At 43.2% G+C, this 11959-nt stretch overlaps 1 protein-coding gene across 1 annotated transcript; it reads left to right on the forward strand.

The window, feature by feature from the left end:
* The first annotated feature begins 3005 nt into the window (after window positions 1–3005).
* On the forward strand, window positions 3006–11521 carry FAM228A (family with sequence similarity 228 member A). Its single transcript, XM_074333907.1, has 6 exons — window positions 3006–3171; window positions 5146–5226; window positions 6574–6661; window positions 6789–6945; window positions 9531–9669; window positions 11366–11521. Exons 1-6 carry the CDS (start codon window positions 3115–3117, stop codon window positions 11519–11521), a joined length of 678 nt encoding a protein of 225 aa, XP_074190008.1. The 5' UTR covers window positions 3006–3114.
* Window positions 11522–11959: the final 438 nt, after the last annotated feature.

An 11959-nucleotide genomic window follows, 5' to 3' on the forward strand; every position in this document is an offset into this window, starting at 1 on the left:
CGTCGCGGGCGGAGGGGAAAACGGTAGGGGGCCCAGGGGCTCGGGTTTACACAGCACTGTCATCTGTTCTTTTTTTTTTTTTTTTTAAGATTTTATTGGGGAAGGGGAACAGGACTTTTTCTTCAAGTCAAGTTGTTGTCCTTTCAATCTTAGTTGTGGAGGGTTCTGTTCAGATTCAAGTTGTTGTTCTGTCTTAGTTGTGGAGGGCACAGCTCAGCTCCAGGTCCAGTTGCCGTTGCTAGTTGCAGGGGGCACAGCCCACCATCCCTTGTGGGAGTCGAACCAGCAACCTTGTGGTTGAGAGGACGCGCTCCAACCAACTGAGCCATCTGGGAGCTCAGCAGCAGCTCAGCTCAAGGTGCCGTGTTCAATTTTAGTTGCAGGGGGCAGAGCCCACCATCCGTTGCAGTAGTCCAGGAATTGAACTGGCAACCTGTGGTTGAGAGCCCACTGGCCCATATGGGAATGGAACCGGCAGCCTTCGGAGTTAGGAGCATGGAGCTCTAACCGCCTGAGCCACCGGGCTGGCCTCATCTGTTCTTAAAAGGACGCCCCCTCACCCTCTCTGAACACTCAGCCGCGACCCCGCTGCTTCCGGCGGTGCGTTCAGCGGCCGGTGCCCCGGCGTCCGCCCTCCGCCCTCCGCCCCGACGCCGCCAGGACGCCCCGGACGCCCGCGGGGTACGGCGCGCGGCCTCCCAGGGACGGCCCCGAGCTCGCCCGGCGGGACAGGCCAGGTGATTCCTGATTCTTCAGGGTCTGGTAAAGCACTGATTTCCTAAGGACATTCCATTATTTTATATGGTCCTATAATTTGCCCCGCTGAAAGAAAAGCTCTTGGATGTTTCCTTCATCTTGCCCCCTTTGCTGTCGTGTCAGTACGAGTAGTGGGACACAATCTTTGTGTTGCACAAAAAGCTGTAGAGTTCAAAGTGCTGCTAGAAATCATTACCATCTTATTTTTTTCTGGCAAAATCACAAAGAAGGAGCTATCAAAGACAAAAACTGTCTATTTCCTGAAACAAACAAAAAAAAAGGTGGTTTGAAAATCTGACACATGACCAATAGAATATATAACATTTGCTAATGTTGATAGAATGGCTAAAAAACTGCTATTTCCCAAGATGCTTGTCAAAGTGTACGTTTCTACTTCTTCAAATAAATGGATTTATTTCTTCTAAATTTGTAATATAGTATCAGGGGAAAATGTTTGTTTTACATGATTTTCCAATTGCCATCTTTAAAAATAAATGCAAGAATGCTTTAAAGCAAGATTCTGTTTATATTATCAAGGGAGTTTTATTTTGGAGAAGACCCAACTAGCTGTCTGAATGTCATTTTACATTTCATGTGAAGCTGTTAATATATGGGCAAAAATACAACTCTCCTTTTTGAGATTTCTTGGAGTCACAGATTTGGTATTTGAGTTTGGGGTTTGTTTTGTTTTGATGCACTCACTGTGACAGAACTGAAAGAAGAGCCAGAGATTGAATAACATAGTTGTAAGAACCTGTGTCATTTTACACTAGATGATTCTTTTAGGTAATAGCATTTCTCTTCCAGATGCTAGACTTGTATTGTCTTTCCATTTGTTCCTACCGAGTCCTGTAAGAATAAAAGCTGAAAGATCACTTCCTAGTGAGGATTTCAGTGTATCAGCCTTACCCAGACTCATAAGGGAAGAAAGCAGCAAGTTTCTAGATGTAAGACAATCTTGATTCTTGGCCAGGAGCTGCCACTAACTGGTTCTGTGACTCTGAACAATTTGAATGAAATCTAACTTGCTGTAGTTTTGAGTTATAAAGAGACCTAGTAGAAGTCAGGAAACATAAAGGGCCCTTTAAAACATACCTACTGAATTCCTGAAAAATGGATTCATTTTATAGAGGATCCTTTAATTAGTAAGTTTTCTTGGTATTTTAAACTATGATTTAATGGTATGATGTAAGGAATTTGTTTCAAAATAATCTGGGTGGGGAGGCAGGAGAGTGAGTAGGGATTTAGATGAAACAAGATTGACTTGAGTTGATAGTTGTTGAACCTGAGTGATGGGTGCATGAAGAATCATGTTTGAAAATTTCCATAATGAAAAGTTACAAAATATGCTTTGAGGTACAGACATTAGATTTACACTGCAACAATTGGTAAAAATACACTGACTTTTGTCATAATGGTTTGTTTCTTCAGGATTTACATCCTAATATTCAATTCTGTAATTTTAGGCATTAGCTAGAGAAGACATTGATGAAGCTGTACACACAATATTATTTAGAGAAAATTATGTTGTGAAGGTAAGAGTTGGCTCCAGATTGTGGATTCTAAGTGTGTTCTGGGTAAGCAAGAGTGATGCAGAGCAGTGAGGCCCAGCAGAAGTTACTATGTCAGAGTTTTATTTTGCTGGAAGAATGAACCTCCTCTGATTCATTCATTTATGCTACATACATCTGAGATTGTGCCACCTCCTTGCAGGATCACTAAGGGGTAGTGATTCCCAGATCTATCTCAGAACTGAGAGATCATTCTAACTGCCCCTCTTTTTTGAACTGGGTACTGAATAGAAATTCTTTCTGACTAAAACTTACCTCCTCCTCTCCTGTTCCCACGTTGCACTGGGATATTATAAAGCCACCAAAAATGAATTAGTATTTAAGGGTAATGACCAATCACTACTGATAGTCATTATGGAATTAATAAATTGGAGGGGTTTTTAATTTTAATACATGGGATTGAAATTCAGGGTTATATGAATACTTTTAACATTTGTATTGTGATTTATATAAACTCACATATATTCTCATTTGAGTGTTAAAGAGGTAGGTGGGATTACTCTCCTTGTATAGATTCAGAGAGAGAGAGATGTGGGAGCAAGTCTAATCCTCTTTCCACTCTACCAATATTGTCATAGCCTTTACTGATGAGGCAGGCTAGGGACATGGAATGGGTGACAAGGGAATGCTTTGAAATCCTTGAAAAGAAGCAGGAGTTTCATGAGTTAGTATGGTTTGGATATGGTTTAATCTGAAGGCACAACTGTGGTTTAGAACTTTTCATGGATTCTTCCTGCTCTATATTCTCCGGTTCTTTCTGAACTTTATTCTCTTCTTCAATTACTTTATGCTAGGACTTTGTAACCTGAAAGAGCTGAGAGCTTCCCCCCTTATTCAAATGACAGTAAGTGGAAAATTTCTTAATGATTTGTTTTCCCTGTTTGTATCACTTCCTTAGAAATTGGATACGTATTTTCAGCATCTGGACATTTTTAAGGAAAGAAGAAAAGAGATGTTACATAAAAAATGGATTGAAAATGTTGCAGACCCTCTTCAGGAGAGAATTATGAAAAAAGTAATTTCATATAGAGGGTTGGAAAAAACAAAACAGGAGAATTTTGAATATTTTTTAAAGCACACAAATAAAACGGTACTTAGTGTTGTTTTTTTTCAAATATACTTTTTTGAAGAGTTAGGTGAACATTTTCACTGATTATGCAAATAGTCCCAAGTTTATTTTTTATTTAAGATGAATTCATGGAATTGTAGTACAGTCTACTATGTTTTTAAACCTGGAGTTTTGGGTGGAAGGGATAGACTTGAAACTAGATTTATCAGGAATGCTTTGAGGTAAATGTTAATAGAAAAAGTGTCTTAAACCTGAAGGACCTTTATTGTTTACTTAACAAGAAATTGAGGGGTAGGTGGTCTCATGGTGAGTTCTCATAGCATAACAATGTTATTAATCATTCAGTTTTTTTTGTATTGTTCTCCTCTGCTATCCTTCATATTTTCAGGGTCCCCATCACCCTCACATTTGTAAACACATTTGGTTGCTTACAGCCCTAGGTGTAGGTCTGTGTTCAAGGCAGGAAGAGGGGATAAGGTATGGTGCCAGGGGACCTTTTTCTTACACCTCATCCTCTGATCAGGAAGCAAAATGAGTCCCCAGAAGCTCCTAGCAGATTTCCCCTTAAGTCTCACTGGCAGTAACTGGGTCACATCACAAATCCTAGCTGGAAGCAGGGCCAGGAAAGAGAGTGTGTGGCTTTCCAATTGCTACAGTAAGAAGTGGGCAAGGGAGAAGGGGATTCCATGACTGTTGAGTTAACCAACTATTAGGTGGAGGGACCAATAGTTTCTATACTCTGTTCTTCAGTTTGGTTTTACAAAATAACAAGGAAATATTGGCTTCTTCTTTTGAAGATTTTTCTGTTTTAACTTTGAAGTCCAGAACCTCTTTTGAAATTTCCAGGTATTTACTAGAGATCTAGAGTAGTTTAACTGGAATGTTAGAGCATTTAAGTATATAGTACATGGGCAAAAATTTCTGGACACGTACTTTAAATATTTCCTGAAAACCCAAGAGGAAGAGCGAAAGCATCCAGGTCTCTTTGAACCCAAAGTGCAAAGTCTTACAGCTGTGCCCACGCAAGTATAGGACGGGGAAGCCATACCTTAGAAAAGCCGTGTGTTGACGTCTGACTGGTTTTGAATGACAATAATTCAGTGTGAACTGGCTTCCAAGAAAGCATGTGAGTTCTTAGACTGTACTTAGATTGGAGGCACCCACGTCTGTCCTCTCCACCCTGTTGTTACTGCGTCACTCCTGATTCACACTGTGGAGGGGACATCATCAGTTGCAGAACGTTTAGAAGAGGGTGGAGGCTTGACAACACTTCCTAGAAGAAAAGTGGAAAGAAATATGGAATATTTAGCCCAAGGAATTGATGACACAAGGAACAATGAAGCCTTTACATATTTAAAAGGCTGACATGTGGATGGTGGGTAGAGATATTTTTTATTGCTTCAGGGGAGAGAACTAATATCTGCACCCAGCAGTGACAAGGCAGATTTCAAGTCTGTTTAAGGACAAATGTCCTTGTGGTTAGAATGATCAAGACTGTACCTGCCTGATGGAGCAGGACATTCTCAAACTAAGGCTGGTTGATGACTTTGCATGAAAACTGGGTGATTACTTCTCCCAGAGGTGGTGGACTCACTGCAATCTATCTTCGGAGGTTTTTTCTAGCTCTTTGAATCTCTGATTTTATGTAAAAAAATGGAATAAAATACTTGGGTTTTTTTGAATCTTGCAAAACTTTTGTATGTAGTGATTTGCTCTTAGGTGTACTGTTTTTCTTTTTTTTTTTTAAAGGAAATTATATTTGGAGACTTTTATGATCCTGAAGTATACAATCCTTTTAATATGACAAAAAAGGACCCACATTACGGAAAGGTAAGGAAGTTTCTTACTTTTGTTTGTTTATTCTTAGAAGCTCTGGGGTTGGGGAAAACCTACTCATTTTAGAAGAGTTGTAGTTACTCTGTATTCATTAAAAAAAAAAAAATCCACAAAAGCATTTTCTCTGAGTTTCAGAAGGGGAACCCACAATAATTCCAACCACTGGGGAATTTATACTGTGAACAAGGCATGCGTGTGTGATAATCCATTCATTCATTTATTCATTCATTCATTCACTACATTCAGCAAACTAAAAGCCCAGGAGGGAGAGGAAGACAGCAAGTGCAGTGGGGTGTGACGAGTGTGTCACAGAGCCAGCACAGGCAGCACTGGCTCAGGAAGCAGAGCTCCTTTCTACTGGAGGTGGAAGGAGGGATGGCAGGAAATGCTGCCAATAGTTGAGTTTGTAATGAGTCGTCACCTTTTAACCAATTTTTACCAATACAAGTTGAAACTTTGAGATATAGGTTTTCGTGTTTAACTCCTGTGTAGCAGAAGTAGCCACCTGATATTACTATTCAATAAAAAAGATACATGTGTGGCTCTGAAGAGAGGAGCGGTTTGTTTTGCTTTGCCCAGAGAAACCAAGATGAAGATAATTGTTATGAAGATAAGAAGGTTCTTTTGGCTCTGGGAGACTGACTGAGTAGTGTTGAGCCGTCACTGTGCTGCCTCGCTTACTCAGTAACTGTTTACCTTGAAAACAGCAGTGGGTCAAGGTGAAGTGTGTGGAAAGAAAAGACGGGAAAAACGGTTCCTCTGTCTAGAGCCTATAGCCAGGAGGGGAGAAGGAAAACAACCTTTCTCTACAACCTCTGTGCCCCGGCTGGCCCCTGACACTCACTGGCACTGAGGTTCACCTGCCCTCCTGTTCTCCGGCCCTTAGACTGGAGGCCAGCTCTCCCAGGAGGGCACTGTCCCCAGGCTGCTTCAGAATGCTGCTTTGTGCTTCTAAAGCATCCTGAGCTGATGCCTCTCATAATTATTGTCATTGTGTATGACTTGTCTGTCGAGATCCCTGAAGACCTTGCTGGCATGTGGTACACGGTGGCATCAGCAAATATTTCTTGGCTGATGCAATGACACAGAACTCGGAACAGAAGCAAGTCTCTTCTATTTGGGTGGCCTTCTCTCCATTCAGCCACTTAAGGCTCAGTGAAATTTCCTAATGGGAAGTGGGTGACATTTATCCTTCCCCTGCTCTGTGGGTTGGCATTATTCATGGGTCCTTATTCTTGGCTGCTTTGATGTCCAGTAAGACCATACTTGAATGCTTCAGACAGATTCAATAAGCATAACACACACCGCAGTTGGGTCCTCAGAGAGTCCTTTTTCTTGTAGGTTACAGTCCCACCATTTTGTGATCCTCTGTTTAGAAGACAGCAAGAGATAGATGAAGAGAAGAGAGCTATTTTTCAATATAAGACAGGTACTTTGTGCTCACTGGGCTTTATTTTTAGAGACGTCTAACTGTTAAATGATTTCCTACCCCAAGAGTGACTGGAGTTGACTTTTAAGAGAGTGTTAATTTAGATTTTTAAAAAATCTTCCTGTAGGAAAACAATATACTTCAAAACAATTTAAAGAACTAGAGAAGGCTGGGGTGGATGCCACACTGCCCCAGTTCACGTTCACTGCACACAGTATGATTCCAAAAGAGCGGCATAATGCTTCTGCGAGAGCTGTGAGGCGGAAACCTCCGAGTAAATGCAGGTAAAGATGAACTAACCGATGGTTTTCCTGTCTCCATAGTTTTGCCTTTTACAGAATGTCATGTAGTTTGAATCACACAATACATAGTCTTTTTCCAGATTTTACTTCATTCCTAAGGATGTTTTCACAGGATTAAGAATGTTAGGTTGATAGTTATTTTCTTTCAACATACAGTGGTACCTTGGTTTTTGAACGTCTCCATTGACGAACATTTAGGTTTACGAATGCCGTAAGTTTTATGGATCTATGGTATCATTAGATAGTAAAATTCATGCTAAATTTACAGTTTTAGGGGTTAATTTTAAAGGTCTGGAACGGATTAATTCATTTTGCATTACTTTGTATGGGGAAACTGCATCTCAGTTTTCGAATGTTTCAGAACTCGAACGGTCTTTCGGAATGGATTACATTAGAAAACCGAGGTACCACTATACATCCCACTGTCTTTTATTCTTTTCCATTGAGAAGTCAGCTGCAGTCTTACTGTTGTTCCTTTGAAGATAATTGTCATTTTTTCTGGATGCTTTTAAGATTTTCTTGTTGTCTTTGATTTTCTGCAGTTTTATATGATGTTTCTAGATGCAGATTTCTTTGGATTTATCCTACCAGGAATTTGGGTCTTCCTGGATCTGTAAAGTGGAGTGGTATCTTTAATCAGTTCTCGGCAGTGCTCAGTCATTTTCTCTTGGATTGTTACCTCTGCCATATTCTGTCTCTTCTCTTTCTGGTACTCCAGTTAAACATATTCTAGATTTTCTCACTGTATCCTCATTGTCTCTTACCCTTACCTGTATATTTTCCATTCTTTGTGTCTCACCATTTTTGATTCTAGATAATTTACTAATTATCTCCAGTTGTGTTTAATAATCTATTGTTAAACCCACCCCTTGAGCTCTTATTTTCAGTTGTTTTATTGTGATAATTCTAGCATTTTATCTGATTCTTTTTCAAATAGGTTTCAAATAGGGGAAGGCTGTCTGTACTCAGGGCCTGGAGGGTCTCTGACCCCACTGGGGAACCTATCCCAATGCAGGGCTTGAATTGCCCACCAGGGGGAGGGAGGTGTTCAGAACAAAATTAACTACCCACCTGCCAGGACAGCAACCAGACCCAGGAGGAAAAATCCACCAAAGATATGCTGGGAGCATGGAGGAATCAGCCTCTGCCCTGGTACCTGACGTTGTAAATGGAAAATAGCCAGAGATGCCAACTCATTCCCGAAGAGTCCTGTCTTCTCTGGAATTGTTTCCATAGTTACTCAGTGACTTTAAAATTATGACTCTGTTTGGTGAGTTTTCTGCTGTTTTCTAGTTGTTGGAGCAGGAGTGGTGGCCTGTGCAAAGGTCTAAATCCTACACAAAAATGGAAGTCCTGTCATGCTTCTCGTGATGTTTCTGTTTTATCCTCCATCCTGAGTTTTGCTGGAATTAAACAATGCTACTTTGTTTCTGTTTCCCCTAGTATTTGGAAGTTTTATGTTGTATTTCTGGTTCCATGGCTTCTTTATCAATTTTAACAAACATTTTTATTTAAGCATTAATAATTATAAATCTCCCTATCCCCCAGCAAGACACTGGCTTTATTTCCTCATCTCTTCTCTAGCTCCTCAGCCTTTGTGGTCACAGCTTCTTAAATGATGTTCCTCCCTTCAGTTTAGTCTCCTGCAGTGGATTCTGCAGCTAGCAGTCTGAGGAATCTTTTTGAAGTGATCAACCCTCCCCAAATGAAAACCCTCAGTAGCTCCCTATAACCCTTACAATAAAGTCCAAACTCCTTAACATGGCACTTAACATGCTTTCCGGACCCTGCCACACTTTCTGACTTCTAAAAAAAAAATTAAATAAGTAAAAATCCCCTTCCCCTAAACAAAAGAAATATAAATAAACCACAAAAATCTCTGGGTTAAGTCAGCACGTTTACAACTCCCTACCTGCTAGGTTGTTTCATGCCTTTGCAACTTCTGTTTATTGCTGGCCATGCCAATCCAGGCAGGAGAGGGAATTATCACATGGCGCGGGAGCCCTGCATCCCCACCTGCCTTTTCCCACCACAGATGCATGTGGAAGGACACAAACATTCAGACCACAGCAGTCAGGAGCACAGCCAGGCCACTTGAGGGACCAAGAAGAGGCCAGTCCTTTTCTCTCTAGGACCATGCAGCTTTCATCATAGCCGCTCTCTGCGAGCCTGCTTCCTTTCTCCTTCTCTGCACACCGGCCTTCTCTCCCTCTTATGCATGTGCTGGAAAATGGATACCCCAGTCCTGCCTGACATTTTGGTTTGGATGCTCTCAGGCTGCCTAGAAGTCCCTCTGTCCCAATTACAGCTCTAGGGACTGAGGCCTGGACCAGGTGCCATAACCACAGCCGGAGAAGGGTTACGTGGTTCACACTCTACCTAAGGTTGTGCCATCATGGGTGTGGGTGGGACAAACTGATGGATGGACAGCCACCAAGTGAGTCTACTCAGTCTTTCCTTTTCATAAAGTGAGTATTGAGTTTGCTGTATTAATTTTCAGACAATTATTGAATGGTACAACTCTGCACAGAGTTGAGATCATTTTTTTTCTACTTTTTTCTTTGCAGTCCTGAAAACCCTATCTGTGCAGAAAATATATATTTGCCTGATAAAGAGACTACCACCCTAAGTCAGACTGTTTTTGAAAGGCAGTTTCATTCCTCGAAGCTCAACCAGGAAAACAGAAGGGAAGAAAAGAAGGGTCTGGTGAGCAGAGATGTGGGGAGAGCAGGGCTGTCACAATTTGACAACACCCACGAGTGAGCAGGCATTGATTTCAGAATCTGACAGAGCCCTCCCTCTTAGAGGGGCTCCCAAGGGCAGAGCAGGCAGTAGCCAAAGAAGGAATGAAAAAGAGGAGGCAGAGGATTGATTCTATGCAGCAGAAATGGTGGGGTGCCTCTGGACTCAGGTGTGCTGCACAGACACGGAGCCCTTCAGCAGGGGAGCCTGGCATGAGGAAACGCAGAAAAGGAGCAGACTCTGGGACCCTGGACCCCACTTTTGGGGACTGTGGCTGTACAAGGTGAGGGAAAACCTGGCCAGAGGGGATCTGCCCTCCAAGATTTCCTCAGCTCTTTTTCTCTTCTGCCATTTTCTACTATTTACTACTTATCACATTCATACCAAACCAAAAGTTTTGTTACTTATTTATTACATCCACACCAGACCAAAAGTTTTGTTCTCCTTAGTTCAGTCACAACAGGTAGGAATCTTTTGAAATGAAATTAATACTAAAAAAAATTAAGGCAGAATGATCGTTTAGCTCTATAGAAGGTATTTTAAATGCAGGAATTTTCCATGCACACATTTCTTACCCAGAGCTCATAGAATGGTTGACAGAGCTTACCTACTGCTCATGGTCTATTTCTCCTCCCATCCTGCCTCCCACACCCTGTACCCTAAAGCCTGAGAGTTAGGGTGCTTCCAGGGAAGGCTTCCCAGTGCTTGGCAGGTAATCAGCTGGTGACCTGTTTGGGGCACACAGTGGATCACTGCATTTCTCCTTTCCCCAAATGCCCTGCCCCTCCCCTCCACCTCTGGCAAAGGATGAGGGACTATTTCTCCTCTCTAGTTTGAAAAAGCAACTCTACCCAATCCCATTGTTCTCCCCAGTCTCTCCAGAGAGAAACAGATTCTCCTTATATGGGAAGTGACCGCTTTCCTTAGCCATGTCCCCTGAGCAGGACTGTATATGAGCAGAGGGAGCCTCTGTCAGACCTGAAATGACTGTCATCTGTGCTCCCTTTTGGTGGGGCAGCCTACCTGCTGTTTCCAAGAGAGCCAAAGGTGGAAGGGGTTTGCAGACAACAGAAGTTTAGTGTTTGCTCATGTCCCAGCACTGGGTGGGTCAGCAGGTCGGCAGGCAGACTCTTCCATGCAGACTTCCACCCTGGCTGACGGAACTTTTACCGTCTTCAGCATCTGGCTTTAGAGCTGGCCCTGGGGAACTCACTGCTGTCCACCTGAAAAGGGAAGAGATCATGGAGGAGTCGTGCCTGAGAGTGTGGGTGGGCCAGGTCCCGTACACGCCACTGGCGAGGACCCAGGCACGGGGCTGTCCCTAACTGCAAGGGGCGGGCACGGGGGCCAGTAGCCACTGGGTGGTCAGGGCACAGTGGCAGGGACAGCAAGCATTCTATGGACTGCTAGTCATTCCTGCCATGTCATGAGAAGGTCAGTACTGTGTGGAGCCCAAAGGCATGGACAGCCTAGTCTGAGCATCGCAGAAACCAGACAGAGTGAGGGAGAGGTGAGCAGAGGGCTGCTTGGGGAGCTGCCTGGAAAGTCTGCGCTCCAGCAGGAGGGCTGAGTGGCAGGTGGGATCCACCGGGGTGTCCCTCCCTGCCCCTGCAAGCCCCTATTCCTTCCCCTACACTCAGCAGTTCTCTTCTGTCAGTAGGTTCTAGGAACCCGACAGCAGAGACCGCGATCCTGGGCAGCTGGGGAAGGCCAGCAGAGACGCAGGCCCCAGCCTGTGGAAAGAAGAGTGATGACAGCAGACATCCTGGCCCAGCACCTGACTTCCCTGCAGCTGGGGGTCAGACAAGGCCACTAGGAACTGTCCCAGCCGTAGGAAGCCATTTGCAATAAAGCCTCGCTGAACTGTAGTTTGCAGCATCTATACAATGGTTAAAATACTGCCCATATGTTTTCTCTCTCCAGAAGTAGAAAGACATTGCAAGAAATATCCAAATAATAAGCTACTATTTTTTGAGCTCCTGCTGTGAACCAGGAACTGCATGACGTATTTTATATTCATTTAAAAATTTTCACAGCAAGAGAGAATTTTCTCCCAATACGTGAAGCTCAGAGAGGTTCGGTGCCTTGCTCAGGGTCAGTTGCCTGGCTTGAAAGTGTTTTTTCCCCAGTCCAGTCTCTCTGGTGCCAAAGCACAGGGCACATCCCCCAGGGAACCCTCTCCTCACACCTGTCAGACTTTGTAATGTTAGTCACACTGCTCAGAATTCAGGTCCCCTTTCTGAGGGTGGAGTTA

Source organism: Rhinolophus sinicus, linkage group LG05, assembly GCF_036562045.2.
Source record: "Rhinolophus sinicus isolate RSC01 linkage group LG05, ASM3656204v1, whole genome shotgun sequence".
NCBI classification, from domain to species: domain Eukaryota; kingdom Metazoa; phylum Chordata; class Mammalia; order Chiroptera; family Rhinolophidae; genus Rhinolophus; species Rhinolophus sinicus.

Bases quoted from the DNA above. Each gene is read 5' to 3' on its own strand.
- FAM228A (XM_074333907.1), top strand. From the start codon at position 3,115: ATGCTAGGACTTTGTAACCTGAAAGAGCTGAGAGCTTCCCCCCTTATT. The intron at 3,172-5,145 runs GTAAGTGGAAAA...TTTTTTTTAAAG, and splicing joins CCCCCCTTATTCAAATGACA to GAAATTATATTTGGAGACTT. The intron at 5,227-6,573 runs GTAAGGAAGTTT...TTTTTCTTGTAG, and splicing joins AGGACCCACATTACGGAAAG to GTTACAGTCCCACCATTTTG.